Here is a 27,618-nt window from a genome sequence, read left to right on the forward strand (position 1 = left end):
ACGAGTTAAATGATCTTTAAATACTTTTTTCCTGTATGGCTTCCTTTTGTCACTTTCTCATGAGCTTCACCAATAACTCATGACTGAAGAAATGTAATTATTTTTAAGGCTCCACACTTCTTGATGTAAAAAGCACGCTGGGAAGTTTGTTCAGTCGTGTCAACAGCTACTGAACAACGAGCTTCTGTTCATCAGTGCGGTGTAGCAGGGTTTCTCTTCGCAATACTGCGATGAAGACCGCTATAAATTACAGCGAGCGTCCCGGGCCGGTTCCAGCACGCCGTTAGCCCGCAGCCTGCCCCGGCAGCGTCCCGCTGGAAAGGCTGTTCTTGCACGGCTTCGGGGGTAACGCGTGGAGGGATGATGGAGGAATTTTCTCCTCTCGCTCACAAAAGGTCCGCTGCAGGATTCGCGTGCGGCAGCGCGCCGTATCCAGGTCAGCCTACGCGCAGCAGGAGCGGAGCGCCAGCCATCTGGGGAAGCCCGTGTTGGGAAGCGGGGCCCGGTGCCCGTGCCAGGAGCTACACGAATCCTCAGCTTGCTTTCAAAGCAGCCTAATTAGAGCTGGCTTTAAAATGCCAGCAGTGTAAAAACGCACAGGATCGCTGGGACTGGATGTCTTTGTTTATGAGTATCTGGGTAACACAAAGAGCGTTTCTGTAACGCTGCGAAGGGGTGTTGTCCTCTCGTATAGAGGATATAGCGTATATGCTGTAGAGGAGATAGAACAGGGACGGTGTGTGATACTGCCTATTGTATATAACAGTGGTGATTGAAAAACTAGCAGTATCTTTTTATAAATCTTGCAGCTCATGTAGGTACTGCTTCCAGTAGAGCTCTGTATGTGTTGGGAAGAATTTTTTCTGTGGTATTTCTTTCTTGTTGGTATGCTTATGCAGGAGAATAAAATGCAGATTATCGATGCAGTTTGATAACCATTTGCTTTTGGTTTCAAAAGCTCCTGTGCTTTCAAAAAGCCCAAAAGGGCAATATACTTTCATCCCATTTAAGATTTATAAAGTGTGTCAAACGGCTGATATGAAATCGCTTAAACTGATCACTATTGTGGCGCTCTATTCTTTCTCATCTTAGGTATTTCTGGAGACAAGGTAGAGATAGACCCCGTTACTAATCAGAAGGCCAGCACTAAGTTTTGGATTAAGCAGAAACCCATTTCAATCGATTCTGAACTCCTCTGTGCCTGTGACCTTGCGGAAGAAAAAAGCCCAAGTGAGTAGTCCTTTTTATTTATGTTCTCTCTTCTCTGCCTCCCTGTATGTGCTAGATGTCCAAAGAATTATTGCTACCATGTCCTTTTCTTTCTATAGGTGTATTTTATTCATTATAGGATGTTTTTAATCTGACTCAATTCTGTTATAGAGAACACAACATAAACAGATACACATTTTATGAGTGTCCTTTTAATGCTGCTTACAGCTAATGGCATCATTAAGAGTGTTTCTTGCCCACTATCAGTAGCTGCTAATAGTGTCATACCAAGGAAACACTGGCTTTGCCTAGCTGGTCTCTAGCACAGTAGTAAAATACATGTTTCAACATAATTGCAATTTTTTTGAACTTCTTAACATCCAGACTGGTTTTAAACAATTTCTTAGGTGCAGTTGAGGATCTCGGACACACAGTAAGTATCAGCGCGGTCTATATTTGCTTCAGCTGTGGCTGCAGGGTCACCAGGATTACGACATGCCACTCTGAGAGTTCAGTTTCAGGAAAGCAGTGACTGTGCCTGTCCAGCAGTGATAGCTAAGCTAGCTGGAGGACGGGTTGGACATCCCAGTTGAGCCAGTCATCATCAAGAGGTCAAAGTTTGCTGCGTTGAGAGCACAGCTTCAAAAGCCAAGTGCTTTTGCTTGTTGTATCAGTGGAGTAATGAGAGTCTGTATCTGTAAAATTTGTTTTAAAAAGCACAAGATAGGCCCTAGGGGAATTGGGCAATGTCTCCCGGTGGTGCCAAAATGTAACTATCTACTATCAAAAAGTAACTGCGGTTCAAAAGCTCAGTTGGATTTTATTACACTTGTGCTTTTGCAGGGTAGGGATGCTAAGTATTAAGTACTTATCTGCAAGGTGACAGAGAGGGAGAATTATGTGATACATATTTACAGAGGTAATGATCTGTTGAATTCTCTTGGAAGAGTAAATTTATGGCTGCCACAGATTTTATCAGCAATTATTGAACTATATCCTTCTCCCCTTCATTACCCCTTCCTACTTCCATGTTCTTAGTCCAGTCATTGTCTTCCTTTTCTGTCTCTTCAGCAAGATTTCATGGTCCTTGAGAAGGCATGATCCCAAGGAGAGACTTCCCTAATGACCAGGCAGTCCAAAACATATAACAATTGTCTTTATAGTTCAGGGTGTGGTTTTGCGCTTGTAAATATATTAACACCTCTGGGTTTGTAGCCACATTTCATTCTGAATGCAGACACCTGTGGTGGTAAAATTGTGCCCACAGAACGGGGCTGTATCTGAAAAGCCAGCCTTGAAACGCAAGGTTTCCAGCTCGCGTTCCTGTTAACGCGATGGTCTGAGACCTTCAAGCTGTCCCGAACATCTCCAGAACTGCATCCTGCAGGGGATGGGGCTCCTCAGACCCAGAGGCAGCACCTGCTGCTGTAGGAAATTACATTTGTACCCAAAGCCTGCCAACCCAGGGAGAAATAAGGGACAGAATTTCAACCCCCAAATAGAGTCAAGTGGTGGAAGGGCAGTACCTTCACATGGAGACTGTTGAATGAAGAATCGTGGTCACTTTGGAAAGCATGCTGACAGGTTACGACAAAGGCAACCTTTATGATACTGAGGTTTTTTATTTACTCATTTTCACATGGCTGTCATAAACTTCTCCTGTTAAATAAGTGTTCAGCATAGTTCCAAAAGGAGAAAATAATTCCTCCTGAAATCTGCTGACCTCTTCCCGATTCACTAAAGATGTTCCAAAAGTCATTATTTTAGGCCAGTAGAAGAGACTTTCAGTGTGACATCTCAGAATGATACATTTTGGGGAACTCTTAACAGCAGATCAGTATCTCTTGAATGTTAAATGGAAAAAAGTTATTTTAGTAGCATAAAGGAATGAAACTCACTGTATTTCACAAGTTTTGCCTGTGATTTTTATCAGCATAGTGATATATGTTTGTAGCAGTTTGCATCAAAAATTATTCCCGGATCTTCCTTGAATGAATTATTGCAAAGAAAGAGAAGTTGAGTAAAGATAAGGTCTTTGAGTTCTGCAGTATGTTTTGTTTTCATGTTTTTATCTCCTGTAACACAAACATGCTCCATCTCGTCTTTCAGAAGTGTTCTGCACATGTAACAGTGCTTGTACAGTTACACCAGGTGAAAATACAGTGTATGTTTTATTAAGCTGCCTGCCTTCCCTAGACATTGGCAATTGGGGTTATAATAAAGTTGGGTGCTGCTTTGCTAGACTGACTTCTTGTAATTCTGAGGAGAGGTGAAGGATTTGCAGGAGACTCCAAATGTGACCTTACTCTTTAGTAAGGGGAAGGGGTATTGGGAGTGGAGTTTCATCACTGTGATCAGTATAGCTGGAGGTTTCTGCAACAATTGTTCCTCTGAACGTGGTAATTAACACAGTTTAATATTCAGTTAGCCCTTACTTTCTGCAGATTAAAGAGATTTCAGAGTTTTTACTGGTACTTTTCTGCAGAAACGTAAAAAGAGAAATTGTGTTTCAATACAGTGGAGAGCCTCATGCTTATTTTCTGTTAGTTTTCTCTGAAAAGACAGGTTCATGCAGCAAAGCTGTAGTGGCACTCGTGTGAGTGTTAAAGGACTCAAGAACTTCAGAGATGACGTACTGTGAATATTTACAGATGGACTCAGAGTCGTTCTGGATGGGGCTGAAGCTTTCCTGTGCTGTGAGTTCGCAGAACTTATAGCTGTGTTCAGTGAAAACAGAAGATTAAAATAGAAAGCTTTGGCATCTGATTTGCCTTTAGTGTGGTTATTGTAGGCAGGAATGGCTGATGATTTTTGTTTGCCCTTGTAGTAGGCCTGGGTCAGCATTTGAATGTTTATTTGTAAATTAAATCAGACTCCCTGAATTTAGACAGAGGGAAGAGGTAATGGCCCTGGTGGCTCGATCAAATGCCATTAGAACCTGAAAACACTGTGTTATAAACAGCTTGTTTAAATCAGGTTCGGTCTGATTATCACGAGAGATTCTGAATGTTTTGAATCTTGAAAGGAAGCATCCTATCATTGAGAAATAAGATTTAAGCCTTAATAAAGTAGTTGTCATTTTTATAGCTGAAAAGAGCTTTGTATCTCAATTAAGTGTACATAATATAAAGTCTTAAGGAAGCAACATAATACGTTTAATACAATTATATCCCTTTGCAATAGTGTAATTTAAAGGAAATCTGATTCTGTTAATGTCTCTTACATTACTTGGACAAAGGAGAAACTTCAGTGTCACTGACCACTGCCTTTTTACAAAGTGCACTGTGGACCAAGGGCGGCTGTGATGGATGCGTCATGGCCATCCATTCCGAGGGCCGGGGCTACCAGGCTGCCTCGGCATCCGCACCGCGGGAGCGCTGAGCCGGTGCTGGTGCGTGGAGGGGTGAACAGACCTCAGGGAAGGCCTTTCAGTGGCACTGAGGCTAATCAGTTGGGCAGACTTACAGTTTTCAAAATACGTGGGGTTCTTCCATTCATGTGTATTTTATGGTAGCTGCAGAAAGCGGATTTCTTTGATAATTTTCTTGAAACGCTGAAGAAACGTTCTCTGTGATCCTTTTTCTGCTTTTTTTTGTTTTAATAAAGCAGTTCTCAGCTGCTAGGTCAAAATATCCTTAATATTAAGGTAGTCTAAACAAAGGCGTTCTGTAGGTCACGGAGTACATTGGTAACTTCAGTTTGTAATTTAATTGCTTGCTTTGCACCCTGCAGCTTAAGATTTCCTTTAAATTCTTATTCCATTGTTGCACTGGGGCTTAACAGAGTGTTAACCTGGTAATAGGCACAGGGCCTCCCCATTATATGTCTCGCTATCGAGCGGTTCTGCATGACTAGTTAAAAAAGATGGCAAGAAGATTAATGAAAGCCGCCTAGTACAGAAGGGGGGTAGGTACCTTTGCAAGACTTCTAGCGAGGAGATATTAGAGCTGAACCAGAGCTTGGCTTTTTCTTTATCCTGCGACCTTTGAACCTGCCTTACTGTCGAGAGCTGCCAGTGGAGCCGACGTTTTGATTGATGTTGCTACACGAGTCAGTCTTTCCCATTGAATTCCACATCTGCACGAAAATAGCTTTTCTAGCAGTATTCATACTGGCTGTAAGTGATAGCCAAAGTGATGCCTGAAATGCTTTTATGTAGTTTTCATTTAAAGCTAAAGGTATTTGATGTTTTAATTCAGTATCCAGTTCCTCCAGATTATGCACATTGGGTAATACTAATTCAATGAATTCATTATTGGGTTGTGAAAGGACTAAAAACATACAGAAAGCATTGGGAAGGCATGGATTCCTGCTGCTTGGGGAGCTTAAATAGAGATGTTGCACGTTTGCTCAGAGCCCTGCAGTGGAGCCAGAGCAGAGAGACAACAATTATCCATGTGCTCTGCAAATGGTGCACAAAATCTTGTGTGGTAGTTCCTAATATTCATGCTCCCGCTGTGAATAATGCGGTGTGTGAAATAATAGAAGAAAATTCATACTTGATAGGAGAATAATCACAGATTCTCCTCAAAAGGTAAAAAACAGGTTCAGCGGAGAAAATGGTCCCAAACTTCAGTCTTGGAGTGAAAGAAATCTCAAAGTGTGTAACAGAAAGAAATGAGTCCAAATGCATGTGGACATGCTGTTTGCAGAGCAGTTAAATGCCTCAGAGGGAAGGCAGCGAAGGCGCAGATGGCGCTTGGGTTTGCTGCGTTTTCCATTTTCCGTGGCAGGCTCAGGATTGTGCCCGGGTTGGGGGGGCCAGGCTGAGCCCCGGCAAAAGGCCGGGGGTGTCGGGGAGCTCGCGAGCCGCCGTGTGGGTTCGGCAGTAGTTCGTGGGGTGTGCTGCACCAGAGAAGGGGTCCGGCAGCGAGGGGAACCGCGCCAACCTGCCTGCGCGGCTGAAGGAGCAGGCAGCGGTTTGGGGACGGCTTCGCTGCGAGAGACTCTCCTGCCTGCTGCCCCACGGACGTGGCTGCAACTTATTAAATCCATCCCTCTTGAACAGCCTTTTCATAAAAGTACTCTGGAGCACAATCAGGAGTGTGCATTGCCTCATCCTTTTAACAAATATGTTTTGTAGCCCTATTAAAAGGGGTCTTCATCTATCCTGTCAAAGCTATTCTGCTGGGGTTTTTTAGTTTAATTACACTATCCAATTAAAACTCCTTGCTGCATTTTGATTCGCTTCTCCTTGGGCTTGAGTGGATATGACATTTACAAGGCTCGCCTTTCAAGCAGACAATGGCGTGATTGATGAGGTGCGGACGCAATGAAGGAGGCGATTGCCATGTGGAAACACTGCTTAGTGCATTTTGATTTATTTATCATCTTTTTTCCCAAACAAGGTTGCTGGTGAAGAGGTTTTGGGCAACCCGGAGTTCCACCTCAATTTTCACCATTCTTGCAAAAATCTTTATTACTATTCTGCCTTTGATGATAATTTGAAGAAGAAACAAAAGGCTTTGGGGGAAAAAAAATCCAGATGCGTGAACAGTTACCACAATTTGACATAAAAGTGGATGTATGCAGCACTTTAATTGCAACTTTGCTTTCAGGACATGTGGAAACAAGACATCCACTAATACCAATGTTTTCTAATAAGCCTACAGTAGAATATAAAGACTTGAGTTGTAGGAAAAGCGATCCTGAAATATGCTGCTCCCTGAGAGAATGGGGCAAGCCAGCAGGACAACACTGTTATTTTTTTCCTTAACACTCATATCATTTGTTCCCACTTAAGTAATGCCTTGGTCTGAAGGAGATCCATTACAGGTACGTGGCGGGCAGTCTGAACTCATCGGTGGTTCCACTGATACCAGTGGGGTCAGGATTTCATCCATAACTCTTGACTGCTGTCGCTACCTCTGAAGGAGACATCACCTCTAAAATATGTACCTCTCGGATAAATATCACTTGCATAAAATGGGCTTAACCCCGCTTTTACACTCAGGACAATATTCCCATTCAATCTGCGCTCGGTACTATATCCCTGATAATCCCGCTGCAGCTGCAGTGCAACTCGTGACATCCCCCTAGAAGAAAACTTGTAAGTTTTCTTGTTACTAGAGGTTGTCAGGATGGGCACTTTGATGGTAATGCAACACTTGCATTTTGGTAGGACCTTCAAGCCCTGCTCCAGGGTCACGGCGTCGTTTTTGAGGTAGCACATGTGGATTTCAAACAAAAGTGTCCCTCCCCAAAGCTTTCAGATTAAATATAACAGTGGTTGGTGAGCAGAGGTTACCCCATTTCATGCAGTGGTTTAAGTAAACTTGCCTTTGTATAGAAACATTGTTTGTGTGTATTTTATTTTCATCATTCCTTGCTTTTTTACTAGGATATTTCTAATTGTTTGTAATCCTTTCTGAGTCCGTGAGAAGTTGTTACACGGTTTGATCCTGTTGTAGTCACAATTTCTGAAATGGTGAAAATCTGTGATGTCAAATGATGCCCGTAAGTGGTTTGTTCTTCAGAGAGGTCTTTCTCTAGCTATTTATTCCACTAATAACTCTTAATTGTTGACTTCTGCCTTATGGCCCTGTAATGACAAAGCAATCATCAAGGTATATTGAAAAATTAACATAAATTTGCATTTTCCAGTGTTTGTTTTCTGTTTTGTCTAATTCATGAATATTCTTTTCATCCTCCATCTAATTAGTGATTTAATTCAGTGCATGCTGTTTTAGAGAGTGGCATTGGCAAAAGAGAGGTTTTTGGTGCAGTCCGAATTGGGGAATGGGAGAGGAAGCAGAAAAACTATTTCTAGTCTTGGCAGATTTGGTAAAAAAATTGTCTTTTCTTGTGCAAATTCACATCCTTCCAAGGTTTTCCAGACAAAAAGTGTATTTTTTTTAGACTCTCATAAAAAGAGTTTATTACTTAGATGAAAAAGTGAAAAATTTTTTCACCTGTATCAAGTGAAGGATGGTGGAGTGCAAAGTTTTTGTGTCTTTTCCCAAGACTGTAACTTGCAGAAATTAGCACAGGATTTACCAATGACTGTATAAGCACATATTAGTCAGTAACTGGAAGCTGTAATTCAGCAGTATTTCTCACCTGCTGCACGTAAACACAGAAACACTGAGAAGTCGGGGGGATGAAGCGCAGGGTGGAGGTTGCATGAGTACAGTTTCACCAAACCTGCGGACGATAGAGAGGAGAAACGTGAGCAGCAGATTTACATCTGGCTGTGCTACTGGGTTTGGAGGGATTATTGGTTATGCCGTAAGTAGCCTCTTCCTTCACTTTTTTGGCAGTATAATAATGTTAAATATTAGGGGATATGCCAAACAGTTGAATTTAAGACATCGTGCTGAAAGAGTAAATGAGCTCTCCTCGGTGAATTTCCAGTGAATTAGCATCTTGCCCTTCTGCCTGAGTCTGCTGTGGGCTTTTCTCCAGGTATAACCACACAGGAACCTATTAGTGTTCCAGGGTTAGAAAAGATTTATCAGCATTCAGAGCTGAGGCCAAAGGGCGCCGACGGTAGGATGTTGTTTTCCTGCTGTCGCAGTGAGGTTAGCCCCAGCGCCGGCTGGGGAGGCACGGCAGGAGCGGGGCTGGCACGGGGCAGCGGCACGAAACCTGCTCAGGTTTGCTGAGCTCGCCTTGTGGGTTGTACCTACATCAGGACAAAAGCCTGTGGTAACAGATGAGTTTCTGTCATTTCATTTGCCTTCCATAAACGTTTTAACAGATAAACATAGTTGGGAATAACATGTATTTTCTGTTGCACAGCTGATTAATTCTGATTGCAAAATATTGAGATTTCCCCCTGTTCAGTTCACCCTTGCCATCCGCTGCAGTGGCTGACATTAAATACACTTCTGCGTGGTCTCGGTGCAGGGCAGTGACAGACAGCACTGACATTTGCCGGAGTTGAATACTTGTGTTTCAGACCCGCAAGCTAAAGGACACCAAACCATTGTTCGTGTAGGAGTCATGGTAATGAAGCCATTTGTGCGGTATCTGCATTTGTTTTAATTCTGCCATCATGTGTGGTAGAAGCCACTTGAGCTGCTGCTGTTTGTTACCTGATATTCTTATATGGAAATATAAAACCAGGGAAGTTCCTATTGATCTCTGAATCGTCAAGGGTGTTGCTCTATTGGAAAGAGGTACATCACATATTTAAGCACTCTTGGAAATGGAAATCAATCTCACAATTCATAAATTCCATCTGGCTAGAATAGTAGCAGAGCAAAGTGCCAGTTATGATTTCAGTGAACTAATATTTCATGCTGTAAATAGTATAATGTGGACACCGAGCACATAAACATAATGCTGTAATGGGGCTTTCTAAAGAAAAGTCGTCTTAGCTTCTTTCCACTTAATCGCCTGTCAGGACGTAGGACTGGGTTACGCGGCCTGCACGGCAGGCGCCGCGCGTTCGGGCTTTGCGTCGGATTCAGCGGCAGCGCCGCGTCCCCTGCGACTCCCGAGAGTCCGTGCAGGAGCATGGGTCCGCGGCTCAGCCAGCGCCTCGCTGGAAAGGCAGGGACTGGAGCAGCCTCCGTACCGGCGGGACCGGGAGTGCCGGGCTGCCGGAGGGGGTGCGCGGTGCTGGCGTGGCACGGGGCGGCCCTGGGCGAGCTCTGCCTCCTGCTGCATGGCACATCGGGGTTGTTACTGGCATCTGTTGCTCTAATTGTCATCGAAAGAGCTGACTCCTCACAATCCTAAAATAAGCGCTCGAAATAAAGGTCTGCGTCCTGCTTCTGTCAGCTGTACAAATACTTTTGCCGGAAAGGAGGAGTAGATCGCCAGTTTAAAAGAGAGATAGAGGTACTGGGGAAGGTTTCCTCGTCAGGCATGATGGAGGCTGTGATCTCGCTTCATTTGCATATTTAATATTTCATTCTGTGGTTCTGTGCCCTACCTCTGCGGGGCGATGCGCAGCAGGGCAGCAGAGCTCGAGAGGAGCACGCCGGCGGCACGCCGGGTCTTTCTGCTCCCTGCATCCCATGCGGGCTGTGCCGCTGCTGCCGGCGCGGCCGCGGCGCCGCACACCCAGCCCGCTCTCCGCCAGGTAAGCGGTGAACGCGCCAAGAGGTTTAGTGCCCGCGCTGTCGGCTTCACGGAGCGGGTCGATGTTTGCCTTGGGGGAGGCGGGCGACGGAGCCCCGGCCGAGCTGGGTGCCGGCGCTGTGGCCGGGGTGCCGCGCGTGGCCCTGCCTGCGCTGCGCCCGGACCGAGAGCGAGCCGGCAGAGAACCCGCCTGGAGAGAAGGAGCCGTTCCGCTGGAAGCGAGGGGCTCGGCTTCTGGCGCTTTCCGAGCCCGCCCAGCCTTTCCCACCGGCTGAGCCGTGCTGGGGGCAGGAGCCTCCGGAGCAGCCGGCAAGGGGAGGGCAGCGTGGGGAGAGCGGGCTTCTCGGGTGGAAGAAAACGTGGAAGGAAACATCTAAACCGGGTGAAGGGAGTCTTGATCCGTGCCAAGAACCACCCCACGAACTTCCGAGACCCAAAACAAAGAATCTCGTTGGGATCCTCCAGACCCTGTTTTGTGCCATTTTAATTTTCATTCCTGGTAATCCGTTTCTGTAACTGCGTGTAATATTAAATGCCCAAGGAAAACTGTGGTAGCTGGTGGGGCGCGGTGCTGTGGCACGTCCCCAGGAATGGTGCAGGGGCACTTTTGGAATTGTAAAGACACTGAATTCAGTCCCAAGCAGACCCAGGCATGCATGCATTAACATACTGATGAGCTCGCAGCTAGGAATTCCCGCATTTTTAGTACCACAGAGGCATCATTTTTCAAATGATTTAAGGGGGGGGGGGTATTATTATTAGCCAATTTTTCAATATAGAATTTATATTCCAGATTAGTGCATCATAATGGTGTTTAATTAACATGCCACAATAAAATACTCGCGTCTCAAATTTTCTGGCCGAGCATATATCAGTCACTTTTTGGAAATCTGGAGAATTAGATAATGTAAATAAGATTTCAAATTAGCTTTCCTCCAGGAAAGACCTGAATTTACAGTAATGTGGCTTTTACTTTACGGATTACTAACTTTGACCTTTGAACTGAATAAATGATGAGAAAACTGATGGAAAAGTATAATGTATGGAATATGCTTAATTTTAATTCTGAAGCCATGAACATCCATACAAGTGAAGGATATTTTGCCTTCCCACATGTTCTGCATATAGACCTTTATGTTAAAGCCATCCCTCCTATCCCGCCTGCCGTAGTTTTAAAGGTCAGGAGTTCCCGTGCTGTTCTCTGAAGGCAGCCGTGGAGGCTGGCCAGGCTGTCAGCACCTCGTGTCCATTTAATCACTTAAAACCTCCATTTGGGACTGAGCAGCGGTGAAGCCTGCCAGCAAAGTGCTACATAGATAGAAATTACAGTTATACTTCAATTTTGATTGTCCTCCTTGTAGGAAGGGAGATTCCTGGTTTTGAGTATCTGTTTCATAGCATAGTTGCTGCATCCTTTTGTATTTTACAGCGGTGATGTTTCCCTTTGCTGTAAGCAACTGGGTAGGTTTGGGTGATGTTTTGGGGAGAGGTTGTTGGAGTGATGATTCTGGGGTTAATTGGCCTTTTATTTTAAATATAACACTTATCTTCTGCATGTGATGATTATACAGTGAATAGTTACATAAAGTAGTCCTAATGTGGTAGTTTAACTGAAATATAGTCTTGGGCTGAATGGGAGCTAACTAGCCATTTGATAGATTTTTGCATTTCCTGCAGTGGGGATGTGATGGGAAAACGAACTTTATTGAATAGAGTTCAGCTGCTCCTGTAAGCCACCACTTGCCTTAAATTGAAATGACATGAGAAGCCTGTCAGCGTTTCATTACTTCCTTCTGTTGTGCTGATGGTATGCTAAGATCACCATCTGTGTTTTTCTTCTGTCAGGCACACAAGCTCTGCTGAAACTTTACAGGAATATTCTGAACAGTTTTTTTCTTATCTTTACAGGTCATGCAATATTTAAACTTACATATCTAAGCAATCATGACTACAAACACCTTTACTTTGAATCAGATGCTGCTACTGTCAATGAAATTGTACTGAAGGTGAGTATTAAATTTTAACGTGACCCAAAATCCTGGGTGTTTTACCGCTTGTTAGACATGAAAGTATTCAAGAGGCTCTGGAAATACATGAACGGTGCAGTGCCTGAGGACCACTAAGGTGCATTTAACTTACCAGGCTAGTTGCCTGGTGCCTATTATTTTATTCATTTTTCAAACAGCCATACAGCATGCTGTCTGTTTGTGTATAAGATTTCCTTTTATACTAGTTTCTGGTTAATAGACACCGGTTTTCTGTGGAATTTCACAGGAAACTACCAAATTTCATTGTGTCCAGATAGTTTCCCCCTCCGGAGACGTGAGATGGTCTGCAAGCCCCGTGTCGTTGGCGAAGGCGCAGGTGCTGTGCGGGGTTGGGTGCGCTGCCCCGGACCTGCGTCCGGCAAAGCACCGCGGTGCTGCCGGCACTGCCGTGTGGCTGCCGGCACGGGGCCCAGCCTCAGAGACCCGGGCAGGGCACCCGGCTTGGGGGAGCCCCCAGGCAGGACGGCGAGGAGCTGGGGGAGCAGCCGCCCCGGTCTGCGAGGGGCCGGAGGAGCCGGCGTGGGGCTCGGCAGCGGGGCGGGCAGCTGAGCAACGGTCCCGGCACCGCAGTTAATGTTGTTCAGAGATTCCGGGAGGGCTCCGGTAAAACCGCGCGCTGACTTGATGTTCAAGGCCACGGGTTGACGCCGGGCTCACGGCTCCAGCGCCGGCCCGGGCAGAGGCGGTGACATTGCCAGGACAGCGCTTCTCTCCTGCCTTTCGCACGTCTTTTCCAAGCGCGGGTGTTTGTACGAAGCAAACAGGTTCTTTTTCTCACCGTGATACTTTATCAGAATTGTTTGCTTTTCTTGTGGCTCAGTACATACGTGTATTGGCTTGCTTTCTGAAACAAATTTTTGTATCACTCTTGGAAGATTAAACTTAATTTTCCACAAGCTAATATTTTATAGCAATTCAAAATTTAAAAAGCAGTAATTTTGGCAAGCCATCTGTTATGTTTGCCTTTATTTTCTGTGTGGAGTTTAGAGGATTGCTAAATAACTGACATACAATGAAATAATTTTTATTAATAACATAGAAGGTGAATGTATTTGGGGGGTTTTCTACTTACTTTGTGAACTGTTAGGCTGATTCTTTTGTTCCTACTTTATCTTAAATAAGCTTAAATTGTAATCCAGAACACTTGACACATCTGAGACCGGTCATAAAAGGCAGCTAAAAAAAGGTTTGGTATGAATAACATGAATATTCAAGAGAAAAATATTATTGAACAGTACTTTTTTTCTGAAGTTGCAGATTGTTTATATAGAACATTTTCTGGTTTCATGCATAAGTTACCAGTTTGTTTTCAATTCCATCAGCATTAGGAGATGCAGAGAAATCAGACTTTTCAAATTAGGCTTTTTACATGATCAAGTGAGAAAGACCGAGGCTTTATTGACCATGAAAATTCCCTATATTTTTATGCCTTAAGCTGTAATATGCAATGAAAGTGAAACACTCTACAGTGCATAAAATTGTGCAAGTTTTAAGCCACAGCATATTAACCAGCTAATGGCAGACCAAAGGGCATTTTTATCTTTTTGATTCTTGCATTAACCTTCCATTAAAATTATCTATGTGATTATCACAAAGCACTGGAGATAATAAATTTAGGGAATAGCAGGCTTGTTAAATATCATTTAAAAATGCTTTCATCAAGTAAAATGTGCCAAAACACAGGGAAACTATGAGATTAGCTGAGTATGCAAACATCGTAATGAAAGAATCATTTTTATTGAAGCTGATAAAGTCTTTTATTGAAAATTACTATATTAGACCAGCACTCTGGGTTTTCATGACTTGCTGCGCTCACGCAGAGGTTTGGGTGACAAGGGGGGACGAGGGGAGAGGGATGCTGAGAGCCCGTGGCTGCCGTGGCCGCCCTGCGCCGAGCCGAGGGCTGCGGGAGGAAGAGCCGGAAAGCGGCCCCGCGCAGAGCAGGGCTCTCGGAGCTCCGGGTTCTCTCTGCCATCTCATTTTGTTGATGGCCCGCTGGGACCAGTTTCACTAAAGCCTCATTCAGTTGGGTGCTGTGAGGGTCCCTGCCCTCCCCGGGCTGTCCCGCTGAAGCACCGATGAAATTAAATACTGTTTCATGTCTTGCAGGTTAACTATATTCTAGAGTCACGAGCAAGCACAGCCAGAGCAGATTATTTTGCTCAGAAACAAAGAAAACTGAGCAGGAGAACAAGCTTTAGCTTCCAGAAGGAGAAGAAGTCAGGACAGCAGTAATGCCTAGCCTCGAGGAGAGCCTGTCTGCCGAATTCGGAGGAGGAGACGCTCCCCACCGCCCGAGACAGGTGGGAGCCAGGACTGCGGTGCTCCTGCTGCCAACAGGCAGGAGCAGCCGGGGAAGAAATCTGAATTATCCCGTCTCTCACGGTTGGAAGATTATCCCTCGTTGGTGATGGGAAGTCTCCCCTGTGACAAATATAAAGAGCCATATCAGCCGGAAAGAAGACTGTTACGCTTCAGGTTCCTTTGATTAGAAATAAGAGAATGACGTAGACTGGCATCATTTAATTACTGTATTATGTACAATCACAAGAAGAGATGTGATTACATATTATTTCACAGCCTGGTTAAAATAAATTATATACATCTGTAATACACCCACATACACACAGGTATTGCTTGTGACATGATCAAATTTCTAAAAACAAAATGTAGGACAAATGTATCCATTTTTACTATTAATAAACAGATGTAAGCTTTTTCAAGGTCCATATGATGCACAGTTCTTTTGGGGGGAGGCTGTAGTCCCAGATGGTTTCACTTCTGTTGCTGAAGTGCAGGAGGCAACCGTGAGCCAGGGAACAGCAGCCATTGCAGGGGAGCCGATTTGTGAAGAAACGTTGAGACAGTCAAGTCTGTTGTGGTTTGTTTTGTTCAAAAATATTTTTATTTAACTGTGCTTTTCAGCTTTGCATACGTTTTATTGGAAGTTACTTGCTGTAGTCAGCACGATGTTTTGAAAACCAAGGCAGCGTCTCTGCGGTTGAAAGGAGAGCACCCTCCTGCCTGCGCGAGCTGCCCACGTCCACCCGTGGATCCACGGCTGCTGCTGCACTGGGGTCTGCTCTTCCTCTCTGAGACAGCTTGCACCTGAGGACTGAGAAATGCCTTCACCTTTTCTTAATATTATTCTTTAAAAATAAAAATTAAGACCGACTTTGTACTGGGATTTGTAACTATTTTGGCCTTGTCCATCCTTAATAATACATCAGGGAACATGTGAATGGGATTACTGGGAACCAGAGCTGCATTTCTGGTTCAGCTCACCAGAGGTGTCTTTCATAAATCCCTCCAGGTCGTTGAAGCTGGAGCTCTCTGCACTGCTGCTGTGGATTTTGTATCAAGCAAATGCCCCCAGTTCGAGAGGCGTTGAACCACAGCCGGGGCTGCAGGGCAGGCTGCAGTGCTGCGGGTCCCACGGGCAGACCAGGCTCCCTCCTGCCGCCCAGCCTCGCCTGCCGCAGCGTGACCTCTTACGGTGTCCTACCTTGCTTTTGTATAGAGAAAAGTTTCTGAGCCTTAACACGTAGTTTAGGAATAAACACTAAGGCAGAGAAGTCTATTTGTCACTTACCTGTTGCGTTTAAGTTCTTGGTTTTTAAAGGTTTAGCCCTCCCGGAGCTGGTGTCGGTGCTGCCTCAGGAGGGGAGCCCTGCCCACACCGTGGAGGGCAGTCTTCGCTGTACAGTCTTCCATGGTATCTGCAAAACAAGAGAAACAATATTTTATAGTATGATATTTTTTAATATTTTATATGTGCAAATGCAGCACAGATGCGATGGGGAAAGGCCCTTCAAATAATGCAATGTAAATGACTCCTTTAACCACTTTGTGAACTATTTAACATTAAAGTTGCTATGTGAATGTTCTTTTGCCACCTAGTTTCAATTCTTTTTAACTGAACTAAAAAATTGCCTATGTTGGTATCAGAAACTACAGAAGTCTCCTACTTGCTTCCATGGCCGTAATGCTGTTGCCACCCTCTTACATTTCTTTATTATAAGTAGGTATTCAATATACGCAGTATTTTGCTTTCAGTAAAGCCTAAAGATTCACGTAATAAAAAAAAAATCTCTGCTGTCTAAACTGTGGTAACGTTTGTGGGTGCATAGTCACTTGCCCAGGCCACGTGCGTTTACACCATCTCGTAAATCACCTTCCACTTGCTTTATTTTTAGTGCAGTCTTCGCACGGAGCTGGGACATGCAGCGCATCCCCGGGGAGGACGGGCAGGGCGGCAGGGACGGGACGCGGCTGCTGGAGGACACTTGGAGGGCTTGGTGGGGAGCAGGCACAGTGTGGAGCCCGGAGTGAGTTTATTTGCTCCGAAAGAGCCATTCACGGTTAAGAAGCGGATTTACTTTCACAAATCAGATCCAGTTGAATATGCGGTGTGGAGGAAACCTTCCTTAAATTCTGGAAACATTGAGCTTTTCAAGACATGAACAGCCTCTCCCTCAGAACAGACATTTCTACTCTTTAGTGTTTGCTGAAAGAGTTAAATCAGAGCTCATGGTTGCAATCTGTGTGCAGCTGAACACAAATCCATCACGGGCTGGTCTTTCCCTGGTAGTTGTAGATTTAATTGATTCAGATGGGCATTCAACTGGGTCAGAAAAGCAAGCTGTTCCTTCCATGCCTTGTTACTGGGCTTCAGCAGAAGAGGGTGGCTGCCGGCTCATGTAACGAGGATGACTTCTTGGTGACGTGCATCGGTAGCTGTTGGAGGCATCAGAGGTTTTCTGAATTTTCTCTTTCTTCCACTGTCGGAGGGGGACCTGGCTTGCACGTGCACCTGAAGTTTTATGGTCGATTGCACCTCATGGAGCAGAGCGTATGCTTGTAAAAAAATCACGGGCACAGACCCAGTGAGAGTCGGGGAGCACAGGCACAGAGTGAGCGCAGCCAGAGCTGTTTCCCCTCACGGTACCGGCAGCCCCGCGGGACTCGTACCTGTGGGCTGGTGTCAGCCCAGGCGCCTGCAGCAGCCGGTGCTGCTCACAGCTGGCCTCTCGCTGCCCATCTTGCCTGGCCTTGCACAAAAAAATGCTGCTCGGAGAGTCCCAAATCCGCCGGGAGAGACGGGTCACCTTTGCAGTGAGACCCTGAGGTCACTCGTTGTGCTCTGAGGGTGACTGAGCATTTGTCTGGGAGGTTTGTGAAAGAACAAAATAGCTGATGAGTGGCTTTGCCCGCTCGGGAGCGGTCGGTCAGGTGGGGATGGCCAAGGCTGCTGCAGCCGCAGCGAGTGTTGCCCGCGGAGATGAGCCCTCGCCGCCTCCCTGGTTTTATCAGAGTATTGAGAAATGAAAGAGTAACCTTTTAGCAGAGGACACCCAGGGCACTCAGGCACGTGCTGGCACCCAAGGTGGGAGCACTGGGGCACCTGGCCTGACCCGAGCTCTCCCAGGGCTCTGCCATGAACTCCCGCAGGAGCAATTCGAGCCAGAGGCTCTTTTGGGTTTAGGCTGGCGGGAGCCTCGTGCATCCCGGGGGGTTTTGCCGCTGCCCCTCAGGCAATGGTGGCAGGGCTGGGACCCGGCCGGGAGCATGGGCTGCACCCACCCTGCACTGGGACAAACAGCCGAAAACCATCGTACAGCCCTGAGATTAATGGGGGGAGTTATTTATGGAGACATGTTTGTAATGGGCCCATGAATTTCATGGAAATGCGCTGCTGTGGCGGCGTGTGGTATTGGGTGCTGCTGCTGCTAAAATTAATGCCCTTTAAATCACATCCCAGTGCAGACTCCCCGGTGCGATGCTGGGACAAGGACGAAGACGAGGACAGAGACGCGTGAGCACAACGGGCACAAAGGCCGGGAAGGGCCAGCGGGAGGGTGCCCCGCGTCCCGGCTGGGTGCTGCTCCCCGGCACCGCCGGCCCGGGGCCACTGCGAGCAGCTGAGGCATGGGGAGGGCTGGCCCTGTGCACAGCCCCGCGCTGCCACTGCTACTGCACGAAGGGTTAAGCACTGTCATGTTTTATTCTCCCCACACACCTCTGCTTAAATGCAAAAAAAGAAAAAAAATCTCAACAGGGTGTTGTTCGCTCTAAAAACCCTAAGCATGATTTGTGAACTCTCACAGCCTTGGTAATCTCATCAGAGTAATGGGATTATATTTCAAATCACCATGGCCTGTTCATTACACATTTAAACTCCTTTGACAGAGGAAAAGTTAAATAAAATGTGTGCGTCAGCCCTGGTTGACTTTCCCAGTTCTCTTTCTTGATTAGACAAACAGATGCTGAGCTCCAAAATGAAAAAATAATGTGCTCATTTATTCATTTTTCTGACAAGTCACAATAGATTTTTAACTACAAATGAGCCCCCTCCCCAGGTGGGGAGCGTGGGGGCAGCACGCACCGCGCCGTAATGGGCTCCGAGCCGGCGGCTGGGGCTAAACTGGGGCACAAGTGGTCATTTCCGCGCCGCGAGCGCAGGGACGGTGCCGCGATTCCCCCGCTGCCGCCGCCGCCGCTGCCTGATGAATTTCTCCGAGGAGCTGACGAACGGCACTTGCATTCCTGCTGCAAGCGCAGCCGCCGCCAGCAGCAGCGCGGCCCTGGCCGAGGCAGCTCTCCACAAAAAGCCCCAACCATGGGCACCCATTGCGGTTTCTGGCACCTCCCGCTCGGCTCTGCTGAAATGCACCCGAGCGGCAGTGCCGGGGCTGCCACAGCCGTGGAGACTGCCATGGCGTGGCCACGCTGAGCACCTCCTGCACAGGCACGGTACCTGCTCCATGCACTGGAGCTCCCGTCCATCTCGCTCTACATCCTTGCTCTCAAACTGACTTTTTGCACGAGCGTCAGGCGTGCGATGGGGGGAAGCGGCTGAGCTCGGCCCAAGCGCGGCGGATCTCAGCAGCCAGCCGGTGCGGTGCCCCCGAGTCCTGCGTGGGACTTTTTGCCACTGGAGTTCAGACCTTTCCCAGGAACTGCTAACGAAGGAGCACATGTACTGCGGGGAGGCGTCGGGGCTGCCGGCGGGCTGGGCTGCGCTCCCCGCTGAAGAGGAGGGTTTCACATCGGGGAGCGCTGGGGCTCTATCAGGGAGCTGAAATGCCAGATAATTAGAAATACACCAGCAAACACCATTATTGTCAGGAGAATGCAACTGCATACAGTAATGAAGCAATTATTAATGAGCAACTGCAAGGCTGTCATTAATTTAAGCTTTTCAGGATCACAGACTAAGGCAAGTTAAATGTTAAAACGGAGCCGGGGCTGGGCTGAGCAGGGCTTTCCGCTGCTGCGGGGTGGGCAGAGTGGGGCCGTTTCGCTGCACCCCCTCCCTGGGTGAGGCACCCCACGTGCCCGCGGTGCCCTTCCCAGGCTCGTGCCCTCCCCACCTCGATCGCCCTGCCCTGCAGCCGCACGAGCACAAGGAACTCCTTCATCCCAGCATCGGGCAGGCTGGGCAATGGCTCTGCAAGGGACAGGGATGGGGACGGGGTTCGGCGTGCCGCCCCATCCTGCAGCAGCACAGGCGAGATGCCGGTGGCTCCGCAGCACAAGTGCCGGGTGTGTTCGGGGACGGTGCAGCCAGGAGCCGCTCCCGCACCAGCGCGCAGCCCCACGCTGCAATCTGTCACGGCGGCTGGGGCTCGCCGGCTCTGCAATATGTACCTCATGTCTGGGCTGTCATCGGACATAATTCCTCCCTGCTGGCATATTGCTGATTTGTGCATAAGTGATGCATGCAATCCACCTGAGCTAGGAGTCAGGGGTTTCTTGATCTGGGGCTGTCAGGGCAGAGTGTTTTAGTGCCTCCTGCGATTAGCTAGAATTGACAGGCCCTGAGAGCGGGGAATTGCACAACAGGGGAATTAACAGCCAGGGACTGAAGTGGAGTGTGGCACTCGTTTAATCTGCAATTTATCAGTTTACGTGGCTTCTTGTCGCAGGCGGAAGATTACACTCCAAAAAAGAAGGCTCCCTTTTTTTTTTAATTTCACCTGACAGGGAGAGGGAAGAGCAATATTCAGAGGCTGACACGGTTGCTGGCTCCCACCGGGTTACCGGACCGTGCCGTGCTGGGATGAGCCAACCGCAGCCTCTTCACGGGTGCCGGCATGGCGGCAAGCGCGGCCCCGACAGCCCCAGCACGGGCGCACGGCTGCAGGGCAGGCGGCCCCCAGGGCCCCCATCCCTGGCTTCAGCTGCCGAGCTTCACCCCAGAAGGCGGCGAGGGCCACCGCGGCCGCACCGCCCTGCGGCCCCCTGAGCATCACGGCCAGCCCACGCCAGGGTGACTGTGCAAGGGCTGAGCAGCCCCTTCCCGACCACCCTGCCGGCAGCCCCACTCCTGTTCCAGCACATGCCCTCCCCTCTCCCTGTCCCCATCCCCACCGCACAGATGCTCCCATGAGCCGACCGCACCTCCGGGTCCCAGGCCACTTCCATGGCAGCTCCATAGCAGTGGTGCCGCAGAGGGAGCTGGCATGGCAGGGGCTGCGGCAGAACCGCTCTGAGCTCAGCAGATTCCCCATCTGCAAGGGCAGCCGCAGCCGGCTCCGCGCCGATCGACTGCCGGGCCATTAGTCTGGCCATGCGGGAGCGGTTCCTGGCAGCACGGCTTCCAGCAGCGCTTCCCGACTGCTGCATCCCCAGCCAAGGCCGAGCCGAACGCCCCTTGCGCTCCGCCAGCCGCACGGCTGCGCCCGCGGGATGTCACCGCGGGATGGGCAGCCCTGGCGCGGGACGTGGTGGGGACGGTGTCCACGGGTTGGACCCCTCCAACAGGTGAGCAGAGGTCCTGTGTGGGCAGGGGTGGACTGCAGGTGTCCCTGCCCAAGATGCCAACACCAGCCCCGATGATGGCTCCCTGGACCACGCGGGGATGCCCGGGGCCTCCGCACCATTCAGCACATGCACACACTTGACTTCGGCTCCAAAGGAGGGTCCGTAGAGCCACAGACCCCGTCTCGGTGCTGCCGCGGCGCTGGCGGGGTGTGTGGGAGGCACATCTCCGGGCAAGGAAAGCGGCAGCCGCGGTGGTGCCTCCTCCTGGCCCCCACCATACCACGCGTTCCAATTTTGATAATATCATTAGAGGCTGATAATGGTTTCCAGGAACACTGTAGCCTTTCTGCGAGGTGACAGCCTGTAAAGGCAGCATGACAGAATGTATTCTACAAGGGTACAATAATGTGACTCCGAGCACATTAAACTCCTTTAATGTGGGTGACATACACCTTCCTCTTAACATACATTATCATCCTGGGGGCACACACAGCATGCAGCGACACAGAGCCGGAACCCCAGTGCCCACAGACCCTCATCCTGCCTTGCTTCTTGATGCTCCTGGAGCCGGCGCTGGTGCCGGTGCCGATGCCGGTGCTGGTGCCAATGCCAGTGCCCCACAGCCCCCTCCGTGCAAACAGAGGCTCCTGCGTCAGCCGCGCTCTTCCTTCCCCCGGTGCGAGGAGGTTAAACTGCGATGCAAATGCTCTCGCTGCGTGTAGGCGATCTCCTTGGCCTTCCTTGGTGGCCTGCTCTGATACTGCAAACCTTTATCCAACCTTATGTATCAAAGATTATTTATAATGAATTAAATACGTTTTTAGCAGCTTCTTTCCACACTTACTGCCACACTTTCACTGCCACTTCAACTTAATTAGGGAGGCCTTGCTAAAGAGATGGGAATAAATGCATCTATAGAAATATATCTATGTATAAATGAAGAAAGCAGCCACCACAGGTCAAACCAGTACTTTCAATTTATTGCCCTGGTACATTCATTTGTAAATAGCTTTGCCTTGCTGGTTTCTAAGTGCAAGGCTAATGTTGGAGTGCTTAAATTAATAGTGACGCACACCTTTCATTATTGCTATTAAATTAGGTGCTGGGCTTTGATGGATTCACTTGTTGCTGAACTAAAAGCCTTATAGATGTGGGTGTGCGTATCCATTTGGTTTTACAGCAAATTTAGGTCTTAATGTCAAGCCAGACAGAACTGAGTGAGTTCCTCCTCAGCACACTCTAATTAGCAGGACGGGCACCTCCCGCGGCCCCGGCCCCGCTCCCCCGGCAGCGCTGGCGCAGGCTCGCCGGTGCGGCGGCAGGGAAGCACATGGCAGAGAGGACCCCGGCAGGAGGATGCGCCCCGGCAGCCCGGGCAGGGGTACGTGCTGGCTGCCACGGCAGGTTGCAACGAGTTTGGGCTGCGTTTCAAGCGCGGCACCCCTCAAGGGAGGGGGAGCCGGGACCCCCTGGCAGCGTACCTGGCACCGAAGGTCTCGGTGGATCTGTGCCACCGCCTCCCGGGCATCGGCCCCACACCGCTGCAGCATCCTGCCTTCCCATGCCCAGCGTATCGTGGGGAGAGACGCACCGAAACATGAAAAAAAAAAACCACTTTGGTCCCTGCAGACACATGGTGTTATGACACGTAACATCAGCCCTGTCACCTCCCGAGCTGTGACTGATGCGCGCCGGTGTGACATGGCCCCCTGTGACACACGGCACAGCGCTGGGGAGCCTCGCACCGGGGTGTTCACAGGGGGGGTCCCGCTGCCCCGTGCTGGCTGGGGGCCGTGGGTGCCCCGGGACCCCCGTCCTGCCACCCTCACTGCTCTGTTTTTTCTGATTAATGCTGTGATTTTTGCCAGTGGCATTGTGAACGTCCTGTCTGAGGGAAAGAGGAGCTCGTCTCCCCGGCAGGGGAGAGGAGGGAAAGCGAGGGGGCAGTTTGGGCAGGCGATGCCCAGGGGTCTGGAGGGAGCCACGGCCAAGCACTGGGGATGAGCTGCAGGGAGTGGGCAGCCTCCTGCCAGGCTGTCCCGATGGAAACACTGAGTGTGCTGGGGACAGGGAGCCCTGCAGTCTCTGGGGGACCCCGGCTCAGGGGGCTGCGGGACAGAGTGCAGGATGGGGCACATGACAGGGCTGCAGGATGGAGCACAGGCTGGGGGTGCAGGATGGAGCACAGTCTCGGGGTGTGGGATGGGGCTGCGGGATGGAGCACAGGATGGGGCTGTGGGATGGAGCATGGGCTGGGAGTGTGGGATGAGGCTGCGGGATGGAGCACAGGATGGGGCTGCGGGATGGAGCACAGGATGGGGCTGTGGGATGGAGCATGGGCTGGGAGTGTGGGATGAGGCTGCGGGATGGAGCACAGGATGGGGCTGTGGGATGGAGCACAGGATGAGGCTGCAGGATGGAGCACAGTCTCGGGGTGCGGGATGGGGCTGCGGGATGGAGCACAGGCCAAGGCTGCGGGATGGAGCACAGTCTCAGGGTGCAGGATGGGGCTGCAGAATGGAGCAAAGGCCAAGGCTGCGGGATGGAGCACAGGCTGGGAGTGTGGGATGAGGCTGCGGGATGGAGCACAGTCTCGGGGCTGTGGGATGGAGCAAAGGCCAAGGCTGTGGGATGGAGCACAGTCTCAGGGTGCAGGATGGGGCTGCAGGATGGAGCACAGGCCAAGGCTGCGGGATGGAGCGCAGTCTTGGGGTGTGGGATGGGGCTGCAGGATGGAGCACAGGCCAATGCTGTGGGATGGAGCACAGGCTGGGAGTGTGGGATGAGGCTGCGGGATGGAGCACAGTCTCGGGGCTGCGGGATGGAGCACAGGCCAAGGCTGCGGGACGGAGCGCAGCCTCGGGGTGCGGGACGGGGCCGCGGGACGGAGCAGAGCCCGGGGCTGCGGGCCATGTGCCGGGCCGCGGGCTGCGGTGCCTTTGTTCTGCGGCGCGGTTCCCACTCTTAGCGTGCCATCTTGAGGCCGCCGACAGCAGCCCTCCGGCACCGCACGGCCCGCGCGACCACCGCCACCGCGACCACCACCCGCCTGCCCGTGTCCCCCCCCCCGGCTGGGGACCCGCTCAGCGCCCAGGGCGGCTCACCCTGCAGGCAGCCCCGACGCCCCCTCGCCGGGACGCGGGGCTGGCCGCGCTCCGTCCCAGCAGCTCGGGAGCCAGTATTTGGGCCGCGGCGAGACCCCCCCCCCCCCCCCCCCCCCGTGCCGCGGCACCCCCGGCAGGAGGTGGCCGTGGCAGCCCCCGCCCGGACGGCCGGTCCCCGTCCCGCCACACCCGGCTCACCTGCCGATGCTGCTGGGAGACCCTCGACCGGTGTGCGAGCGGGGGGCCACCACCGCCACGTCTTCAGGCTGTTTGGCCTGGGGAAGGGGCGGTGGACGCAGCGCGGTGGGTCCAGACCCCCCCCCCCGAGACCCACCGGGGCCGGCTGACATACAGGAGTTGGGCAAGGTACGGGGTTTTGTCCCAGAGAAACAGGTCAGGATACTCCTTCGGGGTGAAGTTTCTTACTTCTGGAGACAGAAGTGCCCAAACCCGCTGTGTTGGCTCCGGCAGCGGCTGTCAGGCTCCGTGCGGACCCACCAGCGGCATTTTCTGCCCTGTGCCACACGGCATGGAAGGTTTGACCACCACCGCGTTTGGCCGCCCATAGGCGGACGCACCAGCGCAGCCAGGACAGTGCCGTGGCACGGGGCAGGCACGAACGCCATGGGAACAGACAAGAAATATTTCAGTGCTAATTCTTTTTCAAATGATAAAATTTATCTATATTATAAAGTACCAGTCCCTGGGTTCCTGAGAGCTAAACCACAGTAATGTCGTGTTTCCATGTGAATTTCATTTGAGAATTTCATGTCCTTTTCACACAGAGTCACATTTCAGCCTTCTCAAGTGCTCGACTATTTTAAGAGATTACTCTGCATGTGTGGGATAAAAAGACCTCCCTGGGGGAGCTGTGTGTGAGAGCAGCCAGCGGCCAATAGCCCCCAGTGGCCATGGGTCCAGGGACAAGGGGGCCAGCTAGGTGTGTAGGGGTCCAAATGTGCCTGCCCTGCCTTCTCCCCTCGCCATGCCCACGCCGTCAGGGACTGGCACGCTTGTGGCATGACAGTTCTGAGCGCTTGGGGTTAATAATAATCTCCCCCCCCCAGTACCAACTCCATGATTTCTGGTGAATATTTGGTAAAAAAAAGCTCTGCAGGTCCCTTTGCAGATGATGTCCCTTCTCAAAGGCATCTCTTCCCCAGCTCCGCACGACTGCCATGCCATTTGGAAAAAGAAAGCTATCATCTTCTTGGGGAACGGGGCCATTTGCATCCCAGTTTGGTGCCTCTCATTGCTTTGTTGCTGGGGGCAGAGGGGGATCAAACTCATCTCCGCACTAAACCGTGCAATGGAAAATAAACAAACAAAATGACGTGGCAGCGAACTGGTGGCTTCCCAAGGCTGTGACACTTCCCCTTGGTGCAGGGCCCCACTTCTTTCTTTGTAAAGCATCATTATTAGTCAATAAAAGTTAAATCCCTGCGATAAGACATGCCCCCCACCGAGGAACAGACTGATCGACTGCAAATGGGAAGATCTGATAAAGACCTAATCCAATTACTTGCCAATGTTTGTTCTTTTTTAATGGGACTTTGGGGTCGGGGGTTTTTTTTTTTTTTTCTTCTCCTGAAGAATTTTTCTGCCTTTCCTTTGCTCTGGGTGATAAAATGATGCCAGCCACGGGAGGAACGGGCACAGTGGCCAAGGCTGAGCAGAGAGCTAGCCACCATAGACCTATCCGCAGCCATCGAGGGGCTGAGACCCCCTGTCCGCCCTGGCCAGGAGGTCTCAGCCCCTTGGTGGCTGTGGACAGGGCTGCCAGACAAGGGTCTTGCGGCAGAGCATCATCCAGCCATGGGCTCTCCAAGCAGCTGGCATCAGCAACCAGGTCACTGTCTAGCCTGAGGGACCGACATCCCCATGTCCAGAGCTGGGGCAGAGACATCTGTTTGTTGCAGCTTCCCTACGGACAACGGGGCGCCTGAAGCACCCCGGGGGGGAGCATGCAGCTGAAATAGGGAGAGCGGGAGCCCCCAGGCCTTGGGGAGTGGGAGTGGTGCTGGCACAGGCATCACCCGCCCTGCCGGGGCTCTGCACCCGCTCTTGCTGCCAGGACTTATATAAAATGCTGGTTATTATTATTTTTATTTGCTCATGCTCTCTGAACACAAATTCCCACTCTGTGCTAACTGATGGTGTGATGGCGTGTGCCATCCTGCCCAGCTCACCCAGCTTGACGGCTGCCCTCGCAGTGGGGACGGGAGCAGGCAGTGCGAGCAGGCAGGACAGGCAGACATTTCCAGCAGCAGCGCGTGGTGTGGACAAGGTTTGGCAGGAGGAGCAGGCAGCGTGCTCCCTGCCGTGGGGATGTGCTGGCTCCCACCTCTCCACGGGCGCCTGTGCCGTGCGATTGCCTCCGGCTGTGCCGGGACGTGCTCCCCATGCCTACGCGAGGCCACGGCCCCAGCCCTTCGCTCGGGTGCTCAGCTGCCAGCTGTGCCCCAAGGGCTGTGGGTGGGCACCTGGCTGACCCTCCCCGTGCCCACGCAGGCACGCTGCGGGGACATGCGTGGAGCCGGTGGTGGTGACAGATCCTGCCAGTGCTCCGCATCCAAGCTGGGACCCCTCTGCCAGCAGAGATGCTCGGGCACAGGCAGTGCCGACACACACACTCCCCTTCCACATTGCTCTTTGGCGTTTTAGAGATAATAAATTGCTAATCAGCAGCTATCCCCTCCTCGGTGTCCTCTGCAGCAACGCTCCAATAATTAATTATAAACTACAATACTGATCAGCTTGCGTGTTCTCCGTCTGCACTGACAATCATTAACCATAATATGAAATTTATAATGTTGAGACGTGGAACCTGGTGAGATGAACTGCTCTGCTTTTTAATCAGTTTTATGGGATGATATAATGCATTGATCGACAAAGACAAGATACAGCGCGTGTTCCTGTGTCTATAGCTGTGCAACCTTATTAATTTAGATTTACAAAGAGTTGCTTGATCCAGAGGGGAGAGAACCGGCGAAGCCACCTCGTGCAGGACGGACCCGTGCGGGACCCCGTGAGGGTGGCAGCTGGAGGGGCTGTCTGGGCAGGGGGGGGCTTGCCGGGGTCACTGCAGCCTTGGCTCACCTGGCTCTGAGCCCGGCTTCTCAAAGCCCGGCTGCGGGCAGGCTGCGGTGGCACGGGGTAGCCTCCAGCATCGGGCAGACTGCACCCGAGCATCCATCCAGGGTGATGCCGGTGGGATCCCGGGGGGTTTGTCTCGGTCTGATGAGTGGTGGTGCCGGTCCCAGCGACATGGTGCTGGGCAGCGTGTGCCTGCCTGCACGTACGTGCCTGCGCCTGGCCCTGCCCAAGCCCTCCCTCCTCCCCCCCGAAATGCATCTGTGACTGGGGCATCGCCTTCCCAACCAGTATGGCCCAGTGGCGGCCAGACAGCTGGTAACCATATTGGTGTGTCTTGGGCTGTCATATCGCATTTGCACGCCTGC

The 27,618-nt window shown here is 50.6% G+C and overlaps 2 protein-coding genes across 4 annotated transcripts in view; both read left to right on the forward strand.

The window, feature by feature from the left end:
* MAPKAP1 (MAPK associated protein 1) overlaps positions 1 to 15,468 on the forward strand; it is a 109,411-nt gene extending 93,943 nt beyond the window's left edge. For all 3 annotated transcript variants that reach the window (XM_052815908.1, XM_052815907.1, XM_052815909.1), the window contains 3 exons: positions 1,093 to 1,230; positions 12,148 to 12,245; positions 14,397 to 15,468. In XM_052815908.1, coding sequence (XP_052671868.1) covers positions 1,093 to 1,230; positions 12,148 to 12,245; positions 14,397 to 14,522 — 362 coding nt within the window. In that variant the 3' untranslated portion in view covers positions 14,523 to 15,468. The remainder of the gene's footprint in view (positions 1 to 1,092; positions 1,231 to 12,147; positions 12,246 to 14,396) is intronic.
* HSPA5 (heat shock protein family A (Hsp70) member 5) overlaps positions 1 to 27,618 on the forward strand; it is a 101,047-nt gene that overhangs the window by 26,146 nt on the left and 47,283 nt on the right. The window lies entirely within an intron of this gene.

Source organism: Harpia harpyja, chromosome 19 (assembly GCF_026419915.1).
Source record: "Harpia harpyja isolate bHarHar1 chromosome 19, bHarHar1 primary haplotype, whole genome shotgun sequence".
Classification (NCBI taxonomy): domain Eukaryota; kingdom Metazoa; phylum Chordata; class Aves; order Accipitriformes; family Accipitridae; genus Harpia; species Harpia harpyja.